Genomic DNA, 25,406 nt, shown 5'->3' with positions numbered 1-25,406 from the left:
CTCTTTTTCTCCAAAGTACTTATCATGGTCTAAGTACTTGAAGATGGCTTTTAGGATACTTGTAAAATACTAAGTCATTTACTTATTGACTTTGTTTCTCTCCACTAAGAACATAAAATCCATGCAGTTTATCTATTGCTGTATCCTTAGCACTTAGAAAAGTACCTAGCTTATAGTGGCCATTCAGAACATGTTTGTTAAATGAATTTGTTTTAGATGTTAGACTCTTTTAGGATAATATAAATGGTCTATTTCTCAGCTATGGATAGAGGCATTTAGAATCATTCCATTGAACTTTGAAATGTGCTCAAAACAGTAAGCAGTTGATAAATATTTTATAGCTTTTCTCCCCTTGAAAAGTGTGTTTAACAATAAGATGGATCTCACCTTTTTCCCTTCTCTTTTCCTTTTGCTTAATTTACTAGAAGCTAATCATGCAGCTGCTCAGGATCTGTCCACAGTGATGCCCCAGGGAACTCTCCCGTTCTTTACTCCTATGGCCACATTGGCTTTTTTAGCCTGCCTCTAGGTTTAATAAATCTTGCAAAATGCTTATCTCTGATCACCTACTTGCTGTGTCCCTTTTCCAAAACAAAATTAAGTAGGAAGGACACTTTTAGTACCTCAAAAATGTATACCATACAGTAACAATATTTTAAATTACTATACAAGAAGGCACTGTAAGAGATTATTATAATTCCTTGTGACATGCTGTGACAGAGCTTTGCTGGCAGGTTATAAACTGATTAACAGATTCTTAATACAGACTTAAGCATAGGTGTTTTGTATGTGTGTGTCCCCTCCCAGAGACACTAAGGCAAGTACTCCCCAGAGGGTTTCTAAAATAAAATCCTGGCTTACTCTACTTTGGAAATGAAGCCACCAGAAAATGAGATAAAGGCTCAACAGATAAGGATTTCCAGGGATAGAGTGGTACATTTCAGAATGGCAGAAGTCCAGATTGTAAATTATGTCAAATAATTAGGACATAGTATATCAATTACCTAAGCCCTTCTTATTAACCAGATGTCTTTCTCTGTCTTTACAAAAGGCTGGGAGTCGGGTTTTGAGTTCACTTCTGGACTGAGGCACATGTATCCACTTAGTCTTGTTTTCCATGTGTGACAAGAACTGGATTAGAATATCTCTAATGTATTCTACAACTTTCATTTCTCTGAGAACTTTGGGGATGACCTAGCTATATTTAGGACATGCTTTGCCTTCATTATAAAAAAAAAATAGAATGTGAGAATTATAATCAATATGAATTTTACCAGTATAATTTTTCTGTGAAATAAAGTTAAGGTGAAGTATTCTGTGAGAAAACCATGTGTTGGGTTATAATCAAGGAAACATAGCTATAGGAAACTGGCAGTAGAATGGCAGTAAAGGGGATTTGCCCATGATTGTAAAGTTATAGACCATCTTTGTTGCTATATAGCAAATTTCTCACTGTATGAGAGCTGTAGTCAATAAATTTATATCTTTAGGTACTGGAAAATCTGCCAGGAATGATGCACCTAGAAAAATGTACAAGTTATCCTTAAAAAGAAGTATTTGTACATATTATTCCTTCATTTATCATATTCTTGGGGAGATCAACAAACAAGTAAAGAAATAAAGGAAATTTTTAAGTATTGTTATGTACTATTTAAAGAAAGCAAGGTAAGTGGATAGAGTAATTAGTAGTGAGGGGTGCTTATTTTAGAATGATGAAGGAAGGCCTTTGAGAGGAGGTGACTTGTACCTTGACATATGAGGGACATACACATGCATGGAAAGGTCTGGAGGAATAGGTATTTCAGGATGATCAAATAGCATCTGTAAAGGCTCTGAGGTGGGGACAAACTTTGGCATGTTTGAGGAACAATTGTTTTCATCCCACTCCTCTGAGACTTTTAGTCCTATCTATTTCACTGATGTCTCTTTTCCTAGGGTTACCAAAAGCATCCATCTTTCCAAATCTTAATGGGAATTTCTCATTTCTCACCCTAACTTGTAATAGCATTTGACACATTTGAATACTTTCTGGGCTTCTGGAAATGCTTTTATTTACTTTGCTCCTAGGACACCCACTGTTTTGCTTCACTGCTCCTTCTCTATTGCTGGTTTGAGTTCTCCAGGGCTTAAAGCTCAACCCTCCTCTCTGCTTAGTCTAGGTTGCTCAAGTTCCATGCCTGTAAATGCCATCCACACGTCAGTGTTCACAAATTTGCATCTCTGACCTTGACCTCTTCCCTGAATTCCAGATCTCTGCATCCAAATGCTTTTCTTTGTCATTTTCCCACATACATATTTGTACCTTGCTTAGGTTACCACCAGTAGAAATACCTTCTTTCAAGGCATTCTAAATGTCACAGCTTACTTGCAACCTCATTTGATGTTCTGTTGATGGTCTTCAATCTAGTTTAGGGATCAGCTCAAGGCGGAAAGCAGAAAAGTTGTGTATTGCATCATTAATAGGAAGTTTTTGCTAGAAGGCTTCTAGTGAAATTGATAAAAAGCAACTACTTATGTTAAATAACCAAAAGTGTTCTGTTAAAAATCTATTATAAAAGTGCCAAAATGTTAGATAGGGTTGTTCATCCAACTGAATTACATGCATGAACAAGCTGCAAATAAAGGAGTTGAAGAACAAAAGGTCAAGAATCACCCAAGACAGTCCTGAAGAAGAACAGTAAGAATAAGGACTTGCTCACCTAGATATCATGTCTTACTATAAAGCTGTGATTATTAAGATGGTATAGTGTTGTATTATCTGCCCTTCTTTTCTTTCTGCACATTTCAGTCCTAAAGCTCCTAGATAAGGCAGATACCTACAGGGTGGGTAGGTATCACAACCCAAGCAAGGTTAGGAGGGTATCCATCCATGTGGGGATAGCCAATTGTAGACAATCAGAACCCCAGCAGTGTGAAGGACATCAGAGCAGCGTGGCTTAGGGGTGTTGGATCCTGAACAGAGTGATGAGGGCTTTCCCAAGGAAAGGCACCAGACATAGGGTGTCGGAGCCTGATGCTTCCTCATGCAGCATTCTCATGGGCTGGGGATGGAGGGGCAGCCTGGAATAGAGAAGCAGAAGATGTGCAGGGAGAGAAGGGCATTGGCAGGGTCGTAATAGCAGAGAGGAGAGACCATAAGAGACTGCAGCCCTGGCAGTCAAGGGACAATAGAGTTTTAGAGCGGAAGGAGTTTTTAGCAGGGTCAGCTGGTATGAAGTCAAGTAGGATGAGGACTGAATTTGTAGGTGTAGGTTTAAGCATTTTTAAATTGTAGGGCTTATAACAAAAGTGAATGTGATTCATGAAAGAAGGAAACAAAGTATAGATTACTCAAGAAAGGTGTCATAGTGGGAGGGGAGAAAAAGGATAACTTGAGTTGGCAGGGTGAAGGGAAAAGTACTCAGATTGAGAGAGACTGGGTTGCTTGTAGGCTTAGAAGAAGAGTCCAATAGATAGAGAAATTTAAAACAAGGACCTGAAGGAAGATGATACATTGGAATTTGAGAGGAATGGCAAGGGGAAAAGGATCACATATCCCAACTGCAATTAAAATCTACTCTATCGATGCCACACCTTAGTTTTTTATAGTCTTTTGCTATTACAATGCTACAGTGAATAAGCCTGTACAAAATTTTATACTCATATTTCTAATTCCTATAGGTAGGATTGCTGGGTCAAAGCATGTATTTGAGATTTGATGGATATTGCCAAATCGCCTGCCAAAGGGACTGCAGCCATGTGTACCCTTACTGGCAATGTTGTATAAATTCTTCATTGCTTTGTAGGTTTAGAGTTCACGTATCCCTCCCTTAGGCTTAAATATGCAAAGAGAATGAAGTGTTTTATCATTTTAAATATACATAACAAATTTCATGCTATTTTCTATACCTTGGTATCAACTTGGCAATGATTTCACAGATTCCATCCTGTTTCATGTATGCACATATGTATGTATATGTTCCTGTACATATATATATAGACATGCACATGCCTAAAGACACATGTGTGAGTCCACATATGTGTATATACTCCAAAAAGTATTATTTTTTTCTTCGAAGATTCTCCTGGGTTGTTGTTAGTAGAATGTGACTTTTAGAAATGAGAAAAACAATTTTAACTAAAAAGCCATTGGACCGGTACCTACTTGTGAATATTTTAAAGAGTTCTTTTAAAACCATATGACTTGAAATAAGTAGAACTGCTGTGAGAAGCTCTTGTTAGCAGTGCTTGTATATAAAGCCAGTGGTCAATGGGTGCTGCATTCTTCAGGGGATGTGCTTAGCATACAGAACAGGAAATGTCTGAACAGAGCCAGCATTCTTGTTCAGAAGAATTTTCCATCCTTCTCCATTTATGGTTAAATTCTCAAATTGTTCCTGTTTCTTTAGTTTTCCCAAACTTGACTCTATAATAGTTGTACCTTATTCCTATATCTTCTGTGATTAATAATTCCTGCTATAAAATGCCTGTGTAATTTTAAATTCTCAAACAGTTAAAGCTGTTTTTCTTTTAACTTTTTATTTTGAAATATTTTAGACTTAAAGAAAAATTGCAAAAATAGTCCAGAGTTCCCATTTACCCATCATGAATGTCCACCAACATTAACTAACCATTATACAGTTATCCAAATTAAGAAATTAACATCGGCACCATGAAGGAGGAACAAACTTTTTTCTATCCTTGAGGTTCTTCTGGCTGGTCTAATAACCAAATAGACGTGAGACAGATTAGCAAGAGACAATAACTAAATTTAATACCATATATATGTATGGAAACTTCCATACATGAGAGAGTCCGAGACCCCACATGCACAAGAGGTTCAGAGATGGAAAAGGAACATGGGTAAAGACATCCTGAGCTAGGGGTGAAGTAGGGTGTTTTGGGAGTTTCAAAGGGTCATTGTAGGATAAGAAGAAGAACATATGCATAGGAATTAGTGAAAGGCAAAACATGTATATGATCTGAAGAGAAACCAGAGTATACATGCATAATAATTGGAAGACGTCCTGCCCTACAGATAGGTCAAAAGAGGTTATCTCTGATAATCTCTCATTATGGGCAAGGCCCCTAATTCAGGTTCTTCTAGGTAGTTAAGAGAGAGACAGAAGTTTCTCTGGAGCCTGGAGCTAAAATTGCTCTTAGCTCAAAGCAGTCAGCATACCACAGAAGCACATCTTGGGGGGTGGCTCATTCTGAAACCCCACAGCACAGTACTATTAGCTAAACTATAGACTTGAATTTGGATTCGTCAGCTTTCTCATTCCTGTCCTTTTTATGTTCCAGGATCCAAACTGTGTTCCCGCATTGCATTGAGTTATGTTTCCTCAGTCTCTTCCAGTGTGACAGTTCTGTCTTGTCTTTTATGACCTTGAGGCTTGAAGAGTACTGGTTAGTTATATTGTAGAATGTCTTTCAATTTGGGATTCTTTGATGACTTCTCATGATTAAATTGGGGTTATAGATTTTTGGCAAGAATACTGCAGAAGCAATATGTCTTAGGGGTGATGTTAACCTCGATCACTTGGTTTGGGTGGTGTGTGTCAGATTTGTCCATTGTAAAGTTATAGTTTTTCCCTTTGTAATTAATAAATATCTTGGTGGATATACTTTGGGACGGTGCAAATGTCCTGTTTCTCCTCAAACTTTCATCCACTGATTTTGCCCCACTTTTTTTTGAGTAGTTCCTTCCATCTGGCACGAGAAGATGCTCTAGCCTCTTGTATTTTCCCTGCCTCAGGCTCACTATGAACTGTTTTTCCAAGGAGCCCTGGTTCCCCTTGTTGGGGGCTAAGAACCACTGTTTTTGACACTTACTTTTTACTTTAAATATAATGTAATATGTTACAGTGAGATCCACAGGACTAATGTAGTTACCTTTTGTCATTTTGTCTTTACTTTCATTAGGCCTAAAGACTTTGAATCTGAAAGACAAACTTATGTAGCAGAGTTGCTTGCCCCTTTATTTAGCTTATTTCAGATGGAGTCAAACAGGCTACTTAGGAAAACACTACATTGGAGCATTTCTAAGTTGTCCTTAATGGGATAATTTATTTTCTGTAGTTGTGAACATATTTTATAGTCTCTCAGAACGTAAATAGCTATAGGGCTGTGCCACATAACATAGGACATATGTAGTCCATACAGCACTGAGCACATGAGGCATTTGATAAATAGAACAACTGAAAATATTTTTCGTAAAAGCTTATATTTTAGCCTCATTTTCATTTCTATTTATTTATTTATTTATTTTTTAGGTGAGGCCACCCTTGATTGACCTCACAGATTGCAAGGACCTTGTCAGCTTACAATCCCTATATTTTTTACTATGATCTTTGTAGGTGGTCTCCCATCCAAGTACTAACCAGGCCTGACCCTGCTTAGCTTTCAAGATCAGATGGGATCAGGCTTGTTCAGGGTGGCATGGCCATAGACTAGCCTCATTTCTGAAACGTGTAGGAAAATGGCACAGGGACCAGATTGTTTTCACCATGACATCTCAAGTGAAACTAAAAGTAATGACATCTATTTTCTTTTTTTGTGTGGTAAAAAACAAAAATTTTACCATCTTAATCATTTGTAAATTCAGTAATGTTAAGAATATTCACATTGTTGTGAAACAGATCTCTAGAACTTTTTTGTCTTAACAAGTCTGAAACTCTATACCCATTAAACAATAACTCTCCCTATTCCCCTCCCCACAGCCCTGGTAACCACCATTCTTTCTGTTTCTGTGAATTTGACTACTTAGGATACTTCATAAAAGTGGAATCATATAGTATTTGACTTTTTGTGACTGGCATATTTCACTTAGCATAATGTCCTCAAGGTTATCCGTGTTGTAGCATATGACAGGATTTCTTTCGTTAGACTGAATAATATTTCGTTGTATGTATACAGATTTTGTTTATTCATTTACCTGTCAATGGACACTTGGGTTGCTCTTACCTCTTAGCTATTATGGGTAGTGCTGCTATGAACATGGGTGGGAAAATATCTCTTCAAGATCCTGCTTTCAATTGGTTTGAATATATATACCCAGAAGGGGGACAGCTGGATCATATGGTAATTCTATTTTTAATTTTATAAGGAAACTCCTTACTGTTTTCCATAGCTGTTGCACCATTTTACAGTCCCACCAACAGTACACAAGAGTTCTAATTTCTCTACATCTAACACTTGTTTTTTTGTTTTTTGGTTTTTTTTTTGTTTTTGGATAGTGCCCATCCTAATAGATGTGACTTGATATTATTGTGATTTTGATTTGCATTTTTCTGATGATTGGTGATGTTGAGCATCTTTTCATATGCTCGTTGCCTATTTTGTATACCATCTTTGAATGACACCTATTCTTTTAACAATTTAAACATGCATAGGATTGCCTTATAGTTACAGCACTGGAATTCCAAATTCCAAAGTAGGTTCCTGCTTTTTGTGGTCATTCTTGTGTGATAGCCTACAGTGTGAGAGTTACTTAAAGACTAAAGGGGGAAGTGGGGTTACCAGAAACACTGGACAGCCATATAAGTATCCATGCTTGGCACTCACATATGCCATTGAAGAGAATGTCTTAATCCCATCAAGCAATTGGAATTGATAGGCCAGTGATCTTCAGATAAATAAAGTGGCATTTGTAGTCAAGACTATTAGCCAAGACTGCACAACTTGGCATATGACCGGCATAAAATAGGAATTGGAGGTCTCCAGAAACTACCGATTGAGTGTGACATAATAGCATGCAACTCCCATGTAACTTTATATTGAATAATTCATATAAATGCTTACGGTTTCCACTTAGGTCCTAGTAAGAATTTCCCCTCCTTTTGCTCACAGTATCTTATGAGCTCACTATTGACCAAAAGTGATAAATATTTTATCTTTAACAGATTAATATTAAGGCCGTCTTTCCTCGTTCTAACTTTAGTTGGAAGCGTTCTTAATGACTGAATTTCATAGTTCCTTCCATAGGAGATACAATATTGTACCCCCAGCCAAACATGGTAGCAGAGACTTCCCATCTCAGTGCTTTCCTGCTCATCTTTGAAGCTTTATGTCAACTGCCTGGAAAGAAGGGAGAAACACCTCTTTGAAAACTATCCCCTAAAATTAGAGCTTTTCCCTCCTCAGTAATCATGCTGTATCCCTGAGATCCAGTTGTCAGAAGTACATCCCACACAGAGCTATTTTAGTGAGTATAAAATATTTTTATGTGATAAAAATATAAAAGGGAAATAAGTTGCAGATAAATACATCTCATGTTATCTGGATAGCCTAGGACAAATTTAAAACTTCATTTTCTTCTAAGCAGATCCTAAGTTACCACTTCCTTTATAACCCTAACCCTCAAAGTCCTTTTCCTGTTTTAGGTTCAGCTCTTGCCTGTTTAGTTTATTTCATACTCCCAGATTCACAAATGAGCCTGTGGAGGAAAGCATTTGCCATACTGTTTATGTTGTGAACTCTTTAATTGCCAAGTAATTTTTTAAGTAGTAAAAATAACTAGACCTTGGGAGTAAGGCGATAAGGAGGAAGGGGAAATAATATCTCTACTTGACTTTTATTTGAGAGGTGAATGACAAGTGCAGGATTGACCTTAAACTAATTATTTTTCAAATAGCTTCAAAGCCATATCATTTTTTCGGTGTAGACAAACTTGATATTCTCTAGGGCTTTCTGAATCCGTAGTGGGTTTAATTGCATAGTTTTAGTGGATTTAATTGCTGTTCCTCACTACGAATCATCAGGAATCTGGACTGTTTATTTTAAAATGTACTTTATATTTTAAACCTTCAAAGAGTGGGAATTCATGTATATGATAACATTAATATGAATTAACCAGGCTGTTAGATTAACCAACATAAAACCATTTTTATTTTTTTAATAGAGCACACATCAAAGCAAAAATCAAGAGTGGTATTCAGGGCAGCTTCTGGTTGTCTTCACTGTAGGCTTCTTTGGCTCCAGAAATATTACTGTCAGTTTTTCCAACTCAACTCCAAACAAACTAATTTGCATGGCTAAGTATGGTTAGTACTGCACTATATATGACATACAAACAAATTTTTATTGGGTACTACTGTATTAGGTGCCAGTCAGCAGGTCAAGGAAATAGTTAGCAGTTTTGTCTTTTAATTTTAAGAAGGGAGGAAGCGATAGAGAATTGAACTGCTTATTTCTTTGGTTTATCTTCTCTGTCCATTGGAAATCAGCCCAATATTGGAGATGCACAGAAGAAAATAGCTTTTCTTCTGTACAATTCAGCTAATTTTATTAGCAATATGGTTAATGTTGTACTTCAGATGACAGATAAAGTTATCTCAAATACAAGGAAATAAAGAATATGGATAGTTTCCCATTCATAAAGAATATGAATGATTTTCTTTTTCTCAAAACTTTCTCTTGAGAGATAATTTCATCTAGTTATATTAATTCAAATATTTTTAGAACCAATTCACTTTTTTCCTTACAAAAATAGCATATGCTTATTGTTAAAAATTTTGGAAACTGAAAAATATTATAAGCAGGAAAAAATTTTTACTTATTGTGTCTAGACACTTTATATACTTAAACAGAATTTTTGAGACCATACTCCATATATAGATATATGCATTATAACTTTTTCTACTTAAAGAATATAAATGCTAACAAGGGCAAAGAAAAAGCAAAAATCATTCATCCTACTACCCAGTGGCAACCACTATTAAAATTGTCAAATACGCCCTAACAGAACTTTTCTAGCCATATATATTTTAATCGATCATACAGTACAAAACAGTTTTAATCCTCAGTCTCTTTGTAAAATATTTTGAGTGTTTTCCATCTCGGCAACATTCTTGTTTAACACAGTTTTTAATTGTTGCATAGTATTCTGTTGTATAGATGTACTATAATTTGCTTAATCTCTTGTTTTGGAGCACTTAAAGTTATTTGCAGTTTTTTGCTGTTATAAATGACACCATTTATATGTCTCTCATTATTCCTTTAAAAGTATACATTTTTTCCAGTTTATCACATAAGCATTTTCCTATGTCACTGAAAATTCCTTGTATTGTATGTATACTAACATGAATATACCATTTTATTTTTCTTTTGGTAGATTCAAATTCTCAGAGATTTGTTTTGGTAAATGGATCAATATCTGTCATGGATATATGTGTTTTTTAAAATAATGAGGAACAATAAAATAATCAGCTGACTAACTATTGTACAAGTCTAAGTGCAGTATAAACTGTCAGAAGTTGAAAATAGCAAGGATGAAGGTCTTCAGCAAACAGTTGGGTTTTATCTGTATGTTATAAGCCCACCAGCAGAACTAAGATATTCAAGATATTTTAATGAGTAACTCTGTGCTGGGTATAGCATTCACATTCTATGACTTTTTCTCTTTTCTTTTTTTTTCTTTTCTTTTTGGCAAGGCAACCCTTGGTTGACCTCACAGATTGCAAAGACCTTGTCAGTTTACAATCCCTTATTTTTTGTTTTTTACTCCTACAGCACCTGGTCTTCCTAGGTGGTCTCTCATCCAAGTACTAAACAGGCCCAACCCTGCTTAGCTTCAGAGATCAGACAGGATTGGGCTTGTTCAGGGTGGCATGACCGTAGACCACATTCTGTGACTTGCTGCATTTCCTATCATTTCAAAACCAAACCAAACCCAAAAGCCTGGGATAGGATTGTGGGATAGGGATTGTGGCAGGGAAACTGTTGAAGGAATAAAGAGCTCTATTTGCACAGCAAATATAATTCCTTTTGCATAACTTATGTTCTCATCTGGCAGTTGATTTTATATTTGTTCAACTATTCTCGGTAGTGAAATTTGTGCTACATCAGAATGCATGATAGTAAATTAATATTGAGAGAAGATAATGGAGATGAAAACATTTTAATGCTGTAAAACTAAGAGTTTTAGTGATGAAGTTAAGTTCTCCAAATGTGGTTGTTTTCCTTGTAGTTGCTGTCCATTATAGCATGCATAGTTGACCATGCCAAGAAATGATTTCCTGTTCTTGAATAGAGTTTACATTTGAATTTGAACACCCTCTTCGCAGCACCTAAAACAACCTAAATCTCTTAGATAGTGTAATATAAAGCTGTGGAGTGTGTGTGTGTGTGATTTTAATTGGTATAGTGTTAGTTTTTTTTTTTTTAATTGTTTGGATTCTGTTCCATTATTTTTATAACCATAATGCATTTTTAACAATGTTCCTTAAAAGTTAAAAAAGATAAAACTAAAATTCACTAATAATCATCTCCTACTATACTATAACTTAATGTTTATTTTTCTCCCAAAAGCATGCATTTCAAAATTTTCGAAGTTGTACATAATGTATTGTTATAAATTATAATAGCACACATTTTAAGACACTGAATATGTGTGAATACATTGCTAAGTCTTTATAGAATAACTTATAATAATCCTGTGAATTAGGTACCATTATTTCTGTTTTACAGATGAGAAAACATAGGTATAGAAAGAATACATAAAATCATATACCCAAAGGCACATATTTAGTGAATGGTAAATTCAGTAAATTTACCCTAATCATTATTATTACTAGTAATAAACTTTTTTCAGCTTTTTTTTTTTTTAAGACCTGGGTACTTTGCTTTAAAAGAACTTCCATATTATTAGTAGCCATTGGACAACTGGTTTTAATTATTTTGGAGTCACAGACCCCTTTGAAAATCTAACTTACAGATTCTTTGCTCAGAAAAGTGCATTGTCCACAAATTTTTGCATAAAACCTCAATCTGGGCATGTAGCATTTGAAGTTTATCTGTAGACCTTGGAATAGTACCTATTAAATTTTCGTGAGTATAGAAATCACCTGGTTGCTTATAAAATTACCTGAACTCACTGCTTAAAGTCTGGCCTTGGACTTAAAAATCTCTCTTAACAGATACTTCCAATGATCTATATGCAGGATGTTTTAAGAACACTGTTTATAAAACTCTATCTTGAGATTTGAGGATCTTGTTATTCCACTGCTGTTTTAGAGTAGCTACGACATAATACATGCTATGAGTGTTTTGAAGTAGATTTTTATAATGAAATGATTGTGCATTATTACAGTTGCCTTTAATAACTGATATGAACATTAAGGTATCATGTTATTGCTAATGCTGCCAATCGACTTTTATCTTCAAATTTTCTATTTAGAAGAATATCATGTATGTCTGGAAAATATGGTTTGCTTAAATATTTCCGTATTTGAATAGTCTAGAGATTATTCATGGGTTTCCTCTGTTAATCAGAGATTCTGTTACAGTTTTTTAATAGAACTTTCTCTCATCAAGTTTATTTCTTAACCCATTTTTAAAATGGTTTAAAATAAATTACTTATTTAAAAATTTTTCTGTAATTATTTTTATTTGTAGGATGAACTTTCTGATGTTAGCCAAGGAGGATCGAAAGCTACCACTCCAGCTTCAACAGCTGCTTCAGATGTGGCTGCACTTCCTACTGATACTCCCTTAAAGGAAGATAACGAAGGTTTTGTGAAAGTTGCAGATACACCAAATAAGTCAGAGATAAGCAAGCATATTGAAGTACAGGTAGCCCAAGAAACTAGAAATGTATCAACAGGTAAGTGACCCTAGTTCTTTACTTTTACTGTCAAAAGTATTCAGTAAATCCAGATGATGTGGGTATGAGCAAATTAGTTATTGGAGTGTTGCTGCTATAGATTTATAAAATATATCATTCATTGTACTCAATTGTAAATAAGCTTTAAAAACATGATGATTAAATAAAGTTTGGAGTGAAAAATCTTGGGGGCTAGAGGGTTGGAGAGCCTGAAAGGTGAGAGGACAGTTTTTCTGTTTCCTGCCTTAGATCATTAGTCTATGTCTTTAGTTCCTCTATATTCCACCCTTTAAATAGGAGTTAAAACAGAGAGTTCTGGCCTGGGATACACTCTGCTGTCTCCCAAGAGATACAAGTGAAAATTTGCTTTAGTTATTTATTAGTTTCTATTATTAACTATTAATTGAATACATAACATATTGTCTAACCCTGTGTTTCCTGGATTCTTTAAATTTTGTTAATGCTCAAATGATGTATTTACAACCATAGAAGCAAACAGGATTTCTATATTAGGGGCAGCATGTGATATATGCATTATTTATGTCATCTTGTCCTTTCCTAAGGCTCTGCTGAAAATGAAGAGAAGTCAGAAGTTCAAGCAATCATCGAATCCACTCCTGAGTTGGATATGGATAAAGATCTCAGTGGATATAAAGGCTCAAGGTACTCTAAACGTCAGCTTAAGACATCTTCTCCTTCCTTTTCTCTCCTCTCAGAAGCACACTGTTGTTCCTTGCTCTCTGACCAAACAAAATACATTCAAATATTTAGCTGAAGAAATGTCAGTCTTATACTCCAATTTGTTTTTGAAAGTGGACATTGTACATGGTTTAATGTTTTGTGAAATGTTCCCTTTGCAGCATCAGGGATTAAGAGCATATGGAAAGATGGAAAAAAGATAGCCAAGTCGTGTCTGATACTTTCTGGAACTTGAGGAAATATAGAAGCAGTAGTGAGAAAATTAACAATTTGAGCAAACTTTGTTCCTCCTCCCAGATCAGGAAGAAGAGAACGTACTCCCTTCAGAAGTGTAATGATCTCATGATTGGAAGAAAGTAGTCTCATTTTACATGGGAAGGCTGTTTTGTGATGGGAAAAGAATGGTTAGATTTCATCTTAATCAAGGTCATCTGAAATAGATTGATGTTCAAGAATGTTAAACAGGAGCTACTGTCTTTTAATTTTTCTTCCATAAATTTTATCCTTTAATTAATTAATAATGACCATTAAAAATACATGCCACTTATTGATCACTGCTAGACATTGTGTAGTGTGCAGTACTGGTTAAAAGCATGAGCCTAGGGGTAAGACTGTGGATTCAAATCCTTTCTTGGATTTGAATCTGAGTTAAGTTTCCTCATCCAAAAAATGGTTTTATAATAATGCCTCAGATGGTTATGAGAAGTAAATGAATCAATATATGTTAAAGCACTGGCAAAGTGCCTAGTATAATAAATGTTAGCTATTATTATTGCTATCATCATTTTATATAGTTTGATCTTAATTACAACTATATGAGGTAGAGATCTTCATTCCTATTTTATAGATATGGAAACTCAGAAATGTCCACTATTCCTAAGATAGCAAGAGGTAGAGCTCTGTTCAGTCTAGACTCTGATTTTGAAGACTACCCTATAAAAATATTTTTTCCCTATACTGTTTATTTAAAAATTTAAATAACTTAGAGTATAAAAGGTAATATAAAAGGTAATATTTGTTTCTTGTTTAACGACAAAAGAACAGTTGTTCTTTTGTCGTTAAAAGTTAAAAATTTTGTTTGACTAATATATTTTTGCAATATTAAGGTCAAATGGTAATATGAGATTTGAAGGACATAATAGTCTTTTGCCCCTTCCCCCACCCCTCATTCCCACTCCCAAGAGGTAGAAATCTCTGTCATTTCTTAGCTAGCTCTTTTGCTGTTTATCTTCAAGTATCGGAATCATATCCTTATGCTGGTCTTCCTTGGTTCTTCTCTTTCTCAGCTGGAATTCTATAATAAAATTAAGTCCTAATGCCCTAAGGCATCTTTTGTGTTTAATGAATTAGTTACATTCCTATGCATCTAGAATAGTACTAACTATGTATGTACTTTCTGTGTTCTGTGGATCAACTGGGCAACCCTGGCTGAAAAGGCTGCCATATTAGCTGTTGACTTGATAGTGGAAGATAGCTCCTTAAACCACCATCTTTCCTTTCATCCTCTTAATTATTATCTGTTTTGTTAAATTAACACTCATTGTTTATATTATATCATTATGACTGTAAGTACTAATCACAGCTTAGCCACAGAATATACAGTGATTACATTCCCTTTTTTTTTTTAAGCAACTTTTTCTGGAATTACTAGAGACTTTTTGTTTTTGTTTGTTTCTTTTGCTTAGATTTCTATGTAGCTATCACTAATTCACTGACATATACCCTCAAATCATAAATGTAAACACTCTCAAAATGGCCAAACACAAAACCAGTTTCCTGGTGGCACTCTCTCTCCTGGGATCTTCTGTTCCCATTCTTCAATCTAGACTGTTCATGAGTTTGCTCTGGTCCTGGAACTGGCTTTCACTACCACCCCGGAATCCTTTTCATCACTCTCCTCTGTTGTTTTCTGTTTCCTTGATCCCATGTCATCTTGCTTCTTGATTTATGCCTTTGTTTTGACAGAACATTTTTTTATTAGCTTTATGGGCAAAGGTAGCACAGGAAGTAAATTTTTTTTGAGAACTTGAATGTGGCAAATGTTATTTGAAGAAAATGTGATTAATAGTTGGGCTGGATTCAGCATTCTAGGTGGAAAACCTTCAGCAATTTTCCTTCAGAATTGTGAAGACATTGCTTTATTGTCATACTGAGTTTTAACTGTAGCCATTTGGGGTATTCCTTTTTCTGTATGTTCTCCCTGGAATATTTAGGATCTTCACTTTATCCCTGTTTTATTTTTTGATGTTCTTGGTATAGAGGTCTTCTTTTATATCTTGTTATGCAGTAAATTTTTCATCTGTAAAATCTCATCTCCTAGTTCTGAGAAATTTTTTCCTAATTTCTCCTTATAGTTTTCTCTTCCTCTCTCTTTCTGGAATACCTGTTAGGTGGATATTAAACATCCTGGACTGACTTTCATAGTTCCTTTCTCCCTTCTTTTCCATCTCATCTATTTTTGTTCTAATTTCTGGATGATTTCTTCAGCTTTATCTTTTAACCCTCATTGACTTTTTTCCTAAAAGATTTTTGTTGTCAACATTTCTTCTGGAAAAAAATTTTCGTTTTGTTTTGTTTTTAAGTATCTGCTACTGCCTGTGTTGTCTTGTCTCCTTTTGCTCCAAGTACCTCTATCATATTTTGTTTTGGGTTCTTGTATAATAGAGGCCTTCTTTTAATGTCTTGTGCTCCGTGGCTGTTCTGCTCATACTTAAGTAAATGATGCTGATTCTCCAGTTTCCTGCCTATAACATTTAAACTTGGCTTTCATTGTTCAGGGAGCTCTACTGGGAGGAGGGAGGTCTAACTCTTCTAGAGAGTTGGATCTAGGCCTCATACTGCTTCTTGTGTCATCTTTCATCCAGTATTTCTGTTTTATGTTCCCCCTTGCATGCTCCTCTCCTCAGATTGCTGGTTCCTTCAATTCCCAGGCCATTTAGGGGTTCTGGCAGCATACTGACTTCCTCTCTAAACTCCAGTGGCTTAGGTTTCAGCTTTCTTGACTGTTAAATCAGTTTCTACTCTTTGCCCATCTGTTTTCCATCTTATAGAATTTTGTTCACATTTTATCTGCTGTAGGTTCTTTTTCTATTCCCTATGTTCTTGTGAATGTATACCTCTTTAATTCCTTTACTATCATTTTAGTTGAGTTTCTGAATTATTGAGTGATAAATGACTATGTTTAGTTTAACATGTTTAACTGGAAATCCTGTGTAGACATTTTTTATTACTATAACATTAATGTACTTTCTCATTTCTCTCCATAGCTCTGCAAAAATGAGATTATGTTATATATACTGTTTTGCAACTTCCTTTTAAAAAGACACGTTTATATAATAGGTTTCTTTAGTTTATAAAGCTCTATTTTAATGTTTCTAACTATAAAGTTAAAAATTTTAATACTGTATGTATGTATATTCATAACTTATTTCTTGTGCCCTGTTACTGATCTTGGATTGTTTTAGCTTTTTGCTACTATAAAAATGTGTCTGTAATCATCCTTTTATATACATAATTGCCTTCTTGTGACAGTGTTTTTGTAGGACATTTTCTTAACATCAGATTCTTGGCTCATTGGGTATTTGCCTGTAAAATATTAGTAGATACTGTTAAGTTGCCTTTAAAAGAAAAATAGAACAACTGTGCTAGTTCATTTCCAGACGACATAGAACATGATAGTCAAGATCATGGATTCTGAAGCCTGACTGCCTGTGTTTGAATCCTGCCTCTTTCACTCATGGATGTGATGCCATCATGTTTGTTGGGATCTCACTGCACAAACATTCTCTGTTTTCTTCACTAGTTATCTCTGTATTTAATGGGAATTACTTAGGAAACCTTTGAGAAATCTTTTAGAATTACATTTTGTATTAAGTGTAAATTATAGGTAAAAAAAATTCCTGTGTAACTGTTAAGAAAGTTTTTGTAGTATTTGTTGATTTGGTTTTATTGTTTTTTTGTTGCATAGCACTCCCACCAAAGGCATAGAGAACAAAGCTTTTGACCGCAATACAGAATCTCTCTTTGAAGAATTGTCTTCAGCTGGCTCGGGCCTTATTGGAGATGTGGATGAAGGAGCAGATTTACTAGGTATGATAGCTTATCTGAAGAAGTATCATACTGTTTTAAAAATAGATTTTTCAGAATGGTTTAATTGAGAATTCCTTTTAGATGTCCCTACTTACTTAGTGGTACAGAGTTATTGCACCTTTAAGTAAATAGGAATGTTTTCTTTGAGATCATAAAAATCTTAAATAAAAGCATCTTTGCATATGAATACACCTAAACTTGAATTGCACTTAAATTTATATTTTGAATTTATAGAACACAATTTATTGAACTCTTGCTATATTTTGAGAACGGTATTACACTCAAGGAATTTTTTGAGTTTTGACAAGTGTGTGTGTGTGTAAATGTATAGGTTGACATTTAGTTCCTGACTCAAATAGGTCATTAAATTCTGTTGACCTTAAATTAAATAGGAAATTATAACACTTGAGTTTTCTGAGATTTCACTCAGTATTCTGTTTCAGCTCTATGGGAAATTAATCATTTTAGAATTGTATTGTGGAGGAACACCTGGTTTGAAAAAATACTGCATTTGGCTCTTCTACTGTTTATCTGGTGACCTTTGTCAAAGAGCATGACCTTTCTGGGCCTTAGTTTCTTTGTGTATAAAATGGAAGGGCTGGACTCTAGTTCAGGGGTTGGGCAAACTGCTGCTCATGGGCCAAATCCAGTTCACCTCCTATGTGTGTGAATAAAGTTTTATTGGAACAAAGCTACACTCATTTGTTTACTTATTGTCTGTAGTTGCTTTTGCACTATATAACAAGAGAGTTAAGTAATCTGCAGCAGAGATCATATGGTTTAAAAAGCTTAAAATATTCACCATTTGGCCATTTACAGAAAAAGTTTGCTCTAACTCCTGCTCTAGGTGATCTCTCTCTAAAGTTCCTTTCAACAATAATTACGTGATTCTGACTCACGTCAAATAGCTTTGGAGTACCTTTCTTATAACTTAAGACCTTAGAGAAATTGAAAACCTTATGGTATTAAAAATCTATGCCTCTGTGTTGAATTTATTGATTACCAGTTACGTCCTTGACAATTGCAAATATTTTCTGAAGGAAACAGAAGTTCTGTCCAAACATCTCACAGTCTGTTGAGTAAAAGATTGAAGTATAAAAATAAAACTATTCTGAGTTAGACATATAATCCCACTGTTAAAGTCTAAGGAAGAAATTTAATGAGTTTGCTTTTTCCAAGGAGGGCAAAAAGATTAATTTTTAAAGAATACTCCATTTTTACATTTAAATTTATACTTTGACTTTAGTTGACATTAAATTATGCATGAAAAGTTCCTTTTAAGATTTGATTGGTTTAAGAAACAGACTCCCTGGCAAAATTGATGGGCAGATGGAACTTTAAAATGTTTACATTTATATTCAAATTTATATACAGTAAAATGTACTCTTTTTGGTGAATTTTTTGGGTTTTGACAAATGCAGAGTTGTGTAACCACCACCAGAACCAATATATATCACCCAAAAAATTTCCTTCATGCTGCCCTTTGTATTAACCAGAATAAAGTATTTTTTAATATTGATTGTACACTCTGTTGCTTCATAATCTAATGTTAAAAAATATAATTTTTGAGGATGGTAGTCCAAACTTTCTTTTTTTAATAAAGAGTTAAGAAGCCTTACAGTACTTAGAAATAATTGTGGTCTTTTAAATGAAGTATTTTCCGAAAGCTTCCATATTTAAGTCAAAATTAAGCATAATAAATAGTTTGAAAGCAAAATCCTGATATCGTGGTTTCCTTTTCACTTAAACTATGTTTTCCCTCTTGTAGATATTGATATATTTATCTCTAGAATGTTTCAGATTAGAAGATTTAAAAATATTACTATACATGTAGCAAAATATGCCTCATGAATACTTTTTGGTCAAAGATAGTAAATGTAATTTCCAAGTCACATATTTATTCTTGGCTTCTCTTCCATGCAATTCAGGAATAGCAATTGAGGTGCAATACTCACTAAATGGAGTATAGTTAAACTAAAAACATTGTTTCCCAAAGTTCTTCCATTGACCTTGGGTTGCTAAATAAGTACATAGTATATTTCTATAACTCATTCATTTTTACTATTGTATTGCGAATCTAGCAATAAAGGATATAAAGGATATAATAATTGTTATACATGTACTCAGTACTTAGATTGCTTTTTCTGCCTCACAGTTTGTCTTTTATCTTGATTGGCGTCTCATCCCTTGACTTTATTTTCATTAATCCCTTTCTCCATTCACTTCAGTCACTTATTCCCCATGACCACATTCTAGAAGTCGGAAGTCATCCATTCATACACCTTTCTGTTGGGATTTTCTCTCTCTTGGTTATTTTCTACATTTTCTACTTCACCATCTTTACTACTTCCTGTTATCATTTAAACATGTTCATATCTTCATCATTTAAAAATAAAAATACTGCCCTCTTCTCACCCTCTATCTTCAGTAGCTACTCACGCTGTCACTCATTTTTCTCCCATTTCTAGTCATGCTTTTATGCAGCAACATCAATAAGGTTTATATTATGTGCTTGGTAGTATCCTAGATGCTTGTGCTACATCAGTGAACAAAACAGACTTTTAAAAGCATGGCTACTTTAACTGGCAGGATTTCCACACGCCCGCTTGCATCTTAGCCGACTGCAGTGAGTGGATATTCTCCCCCACACTCACCTTGCCTGAAACAACCTTGTTTACTATACCCAGCGGTTCCTTTTCAGTTATTTTACATGGCTTCTCAAGTGGCATTTGTTTTAAAACTGTTTTTTGCGGGGTTTCTGAGATATCAGACTTTCCTGCATTCTTTTCTGCCTCTGACTTTCTTTTCAGTCTTCTTAGCAGGCTCTTCTTCCTCTGCTCGTCTTTCAGATACCAGTGTTCCTGTCCCAGGCTTACTTCTCTGTTTGGGAAATCTGGTTTGCTCTTGTTGTTCCTTGGCTTTCATGGCTAATTACTCCCAAAATTTTATCTCCAAGATCTTTTTCTAGAGCCCCAGACTATAACTTACAACCAGCTCATAGACACCTAAGATGATTTGTAGGGCTTATGCTTGATATGCCGAACACTCAGTTTATCATCATCTTTATTGTCTTGGCCCCCAGGCTGTTCTTATACCTACATACACTAACTCAATGAATAAACAACTTCGCCACCCATTCAGTCCTCTATCCCAGATCTCGCCCTCTTCCCTCACAATCAATCACAAAGGATGGTTTGCTCCCTTTCTTTATCTTTATCTCTATCTCTTTCTTGCCTGTGCTTCAGTGGCACACCTTTCTCTGGAAATTCTGTCTTGATAGCCTAGTTAAAGCTTAGTTGTCCCTGAAATGTTTTCCAATAGCACTACATTTTATTTATTATGTCACTCTTCATACTTTACTATAATTGTTTATGTACCTGTCTCCCTGAACAGACTATAAGCTCAGTGTGGCCACAACAGCTATGTCTTTTGCTCACTGTTGAGTTTTTAGTTCATAGCTCAGCAAGTAAGTGAATAGATTCCTAATAGTCCTAAGTTTTGTTTTACCTGTGAGTCTGTGATTCTTCACCTTTTAGAGTTAAAACTCCTTTACTAGAGAATTTGTAAGAGAGCAATGTACTTTTGGAGAAATGATAGTGTAGAACTAGATGAAGTTGTGCATAGTTTTTCAAGAGATTAACAGATCATTCACAGGCCCATCTGTGGACCTAGCTTGGGACTCAATGCTGAAATCCCAAAGAGATGTCTGTGATTTTAAAAACTGTCAGGCAGTTTTTTGCTTGTTTCCATAAATAGGTAGTTTCTAAATATATTAGACTCAAATTTATGCTTGGTTAAAGTCTCAAATACAAATAGAGCCACTTCAAGTTATGTTTTTCTTATAGTTATGAGTTAGCGATTATTGATATATTTCATAGTGAAAATTTTGGACAATTCTATTGATGATATATTAAATTTATATGCTAGATTATAAGAGAATTCTTCATTGGGAATGTGTAAACTTTAGAAACTATGTTATAGGATATGATTCCTTTATAGTACATATTTCATTTTTTTGTGCTTATAATATTTACACTTTGTTATGTTTAGTTAATGATTTCTCCACATCTTTTCAATTTTATTGTCTTCCCTCTCCCATTTTTTGAAATAAATGAGCATAGCTCTTTCTAAAAACAATCTAATTGAGATTCTCATTCGTTTTTCTCTTGGGCTGCTTACCCAGGAGAGTATTCTGGTGTGTATGCTTTTAAATACTTTAAAATTACTGCTTTTTAAATGAGGTGTTCTTGGCTGCTGTTTTCATTTAGTGCTTTCTCATAATTTTTTTCTGCTCAACTGTTTTGTTTTGTTTTTTTTTTTGCCCTGCATATATTTTCAGCTTTTAAGCTTATCTTCCTATATGCCTTAGAGTTTGTAGCAACTATAGTCATTATACTTTTTAAAACCAATCTAAACCTTATTTCTTCTGACTGTAGCTTCATTGGGAAGTTAACATTAGTGTTTAAAGCAAAGATTCAACATATCTTGCCAAAATTCATTTTGGAATTGGAATATGGAAACTTTTTTAGTTTTTTTTATTATTATTATTTTCAGGTTTTGGACAATACATACATAGAAAATTAAATAAGCACTAGTTCTTAAATTTCATTCTTCCTTGATAGAAGTACCCTGATCTTTGAGACTATTTGAAATAATTATGATATAGAGAAAATATAAGTCCAAATATTACCTTTTTTAAAAATAAGGGAATAAGTTAACTCTTTCATCTTATGTAGTTTTCTTTAGAAATATTTTCTTCCTATTTAGCTGGGTTATGAATACTACTTCCATTGTATGTGATTTTTTTCAACATTAGCTTAGGATAAGTAAGTAGTGGGTTTTTGGTTTTGTTTTGCTTTGCTTTTTTTTTTTTTTTTTGATAACTTTTTGAGATATGTTCCTTAGTATGTTCTTTTATTTCTTCAGTTTCTTATGAGTAGCAAATTAATTTTCTTCTCCCTAAAGATCTTGTATCAGATGCTCTAGCTGCCTACCTTATAATACTCATTAAATTATTAAACACAATTATATGAAGTGACAACTGAACATCATCATTTCAGAAGTGGCACTTTGAAGGAAACTTTATATTGTTGATTTGGGGTTTTCAATCTAATTATATTTAACTTTATTATGCAGAAGCATTTTTTTAGGTATAACATCCTTATGAATAAAGAAAATCATTGTAATTTCTGTCCTTTTGCACATCGTTATGCATTAAATCATAGCATTGTGATTCCAGATGTTTTTCATGTCATGCATAAAACTTTATAGATTAATGATCTATTTTCACTCTGTTTCTTACATAAAACATTTCTTGTTCTTTGTTTTTGCTTTACATGGAATGCATGGGCTTTAAGACCATAATTTCTTTGGTAAGGTTTCATCTGCATTGGGGTTCCGTCTTCCTTTGGCCTTGTTTCTGCCTGTTCTCTATGAATTGGGCCTAATTTTTAGGCCAAAGCCAACAATACCAACTGTGATTTGGAAAAGATTTCTGATCTATATTAATGCTATCCTTTTTTCCTCTGCTACCTTTTAAACTATTTGGCAGAAAAGTCTGATTCTTTTGAAATATTATGTTAGAAAATCTAGACTAACGGTTATAAAGAATTGGCTAACAAAATCTTTAGCTTTGTTTTGTGATGGATAATTATAATTTTATAATCCACTCAAGTACACATATATCAAATGAAATTATAGACAAAATGAAAATTCTAAAGGACAGATAAAATTTACAAAATAAAATGTGCAATTATAGCTTATAAGTTCATATAATTTTTGATAAATTTATTTTCAAAGTTTTTATCCTTTTTCTAGGAATGGGCCGTGAAGTCGAGAATCTGATATTAGAAAATACACAACTGTTGGAAACCAAGTAAGTATGTATAAAATTTTAACAAAGAACAAGAGACACTGAATTTTCTTCTTGTCCAAGTCCAATATTTCTTCAATTCAGCACAACACTAATGAAGTTTCATTACTCGATCTCATTCCCCTCCTTTGTATGTACACATGTGTAAATAGGTCATAGGACCTAATTTTACTGATGTTTATGTTTAATTGCTCATTTGTTTGCAGAGATTTTCGTTTCCTTTCCACTCTACAAGTATCCATGCTTTTAATATTCTAGGTGTGTTTATGCGTTTTCTGGTCCCTCTCCAGGATGTTTGTGGGTTTTTTTTCCTCTTTTCCTGGGGCTTCTTTTATTTGTGCATAAGTGTTTTGACCTATACCTAGCTCACCTCTTCAGAGCTCTTCTCCATAGGTTCTCAGGTATAATTTATGGGGTCTTGGGCCCTCAAACACATTGGAGTCTTGTTTAGTGGGGCAGATTGACTCGCGCGGAAAAGCAGATTGGGCCCCCTTGTTAATTTGCTGTGTCAGAGCAACTTTGGAACATCTGTGTGTGTGTGTATTCAAAATAGAATACAGTTGTAATGAGGTCCTATGCCAGTTATACCCCAAAAGAAGTAGATTTTAGATTATTTTTTTCAGTTTTTTTTCCAGTTTAGACTTTTTCCTTCATTAGTTATTAAAGATCAATTTAAAGATTAATATTACTTTACTGATTAGGTAATAGACCGTTGCTTTGTGTTTCTTTTTTCCTTTATCTACAAACAACATCAGGTAGAATATCTTTGAAGTATTCAATTATTCAGCTCTAAGATTGTGTAGTTACTTTCATCTACGAAAGAATAAGTTAAAAGATGGAAAGATTATTTATTTATAATGATGCCCTTGAAATATGTGTTTTTTAGAAATGCGTTGAATGTAGTGAAGAATGATTTGATAGCAAAAGTAGATGAACTGACCTGTGAGAAAGATGTGCTACAAGGGGAACTGGAGGCTGTAAAGCAAGCCAAACTGAAGCTGGAGGAAAAGAACAAAGAACTGGAGGAAGAGCTGAGGAAGTAAGTTTTCACTATGGTGTTCTAAACCACGCTGTCTTTGCAAGTATGCCACATAGGTTTATGGATATAATGCTGAGACTGATGCCTTCAGCCTTCTCAAGTCAGGAAGTGGCAAGAGCTGCCTGCCAAAGGGTAAAGTGCCCCGCTGATTGCTTCTGCTGTGAGCAGGCCCCTCCATTTTCTGAGTATTATCATTTTTTTTGTGCTTGTCACAATGTGAAAGAACTGTTCAAATATTGCTAATAAGGAATTTAGAAACATTCATTGTTTTCCTTCGCCCAGATTTCTTTAATACTTGTTTTTGTTTTTGTTTGTGTTTTTTTTGTTCCTGAGAACAGTACTATGATAACGTTCCTCTAAATGAAGGCAGCTTAATAAATTGTTTGGAAAAAGAAAAATAATCATTAAGTGGTGGTTAAAATTTTTGACCTATTCTTTTGTTCTTTGAAAAGATGAACTCAACTCACATTATGTTTTGTTTTTTCTCTCACTAGAGCTCGTGCAGAAGCCGAAGATGCAAGGCAAAAAGCAAAAGATGATGATGATGTAGGTTTATAATTTTGGACCTTTTTTCTTACCTTACCACATTTTTGGTATTTGGGGGAATCTTGATAATTAAGCTTTGGATAGAATAGTATAAAGATTAAAAAAACAAAACAAAACAGAAGACATGTCTTTGGTCCTGAATAAGATAGCTTATGTTGTATCCAGATGCAGAGCTTTGTAGCTGCATGTGGTGTGCTGATTTTTCCCCTGTGGCTCTGTGCTCGGACCCGTGTGTGTGTGTGTTCAAGCTCAAGGACCAACTGGACATTTTGGAGTTTTTTGTTTTGCTTGAAATTTTGACCTAGAAATATGAAACTTTAGTAATAATTGGTTAATAGTATTAAACATAAAAAGCTGAAGTCTAGAACTTCAATGCTAGGCAACTAGCTCATATTGTTGTCAACATATTTAAATACAAAACAATAAATATGAGCTCTTGCCAATGTTATTAGCATACTAGTTATTCTGTTGGTAGCTAGGTTATCATTCCTGTAACAGATGTTTGGTAGTCAAGCATCAGACTTGAGATATAGGGCTGTCCTGGACAGAATAATTAGTCGGTGCCCCTTCAACTTCTT

General features: G+C 34.5%; 1 protein-coding gene and 1 pseudogene across 4 annotated transcripts in view; one reads left to right on the top strand and one right to left on the bottom strand.

Moving 5' to 3' along the window:
* Window positions 1–25,406, top strand: part of SPAG9 (sperm associated antigen 9) — a 114,534-nt gene that overhangs the window by 55,144 nt on the left and 33,984 nt on the right. For all 4 annotated transcript variants that reach the window (XM_039846360.1, XM_039846361.1, XM_039846363.1 and 1 more), the window contains 6 exons: window positions 12,376–12,583; window positions 13,147–13,246; window positions 17,250–17,371; window positions 23,189–23,246; window positions 24,130–24,282; window positions 24,777–24,828. In XM_039846360.1, coding sequence (XP_039702294.1) covers window positions 12,376–12,583; window positions 13,147–13,246; window positions 17,250–17,371; window positions 23,189–23,246; window positions 24,130–24,282; window positions 24,777–24,828 — 693 coding nt within the window. The remainder of the gene's footprint in view (window positions 1–12,375; window positions 12,584–13,146; window positions 13,247–17,249; window positions 17,372–23,188; window positions 23,247–24,129; window positions 24,283–24,776; window positions 24,829–25,406) is intronic.
* LOC120589001 (uncharacterized) lies at window positions 10,483–10,601 on the bottom strand (annotated as a pseudogene).

Source organism: Pteropus medius, unplaced genomic scaffold (genome assembly GCF_902729225.1).
Source record: "Pteropus medius unplaced genomic scaffold, Ma_sr-lr_union100, whole genome shotgun sequence".
NCBI lineage: Eukaryota > Metazoa > Chordata > Mammalia > Chiroptera > Pteropodidae > Pteropus > Pteropus medius.
The sequence above is the reverse complement of the archived record's forward strand: the minus strand, read 5'-3'. Positions and strand labels throughout refer to the sequence as shown.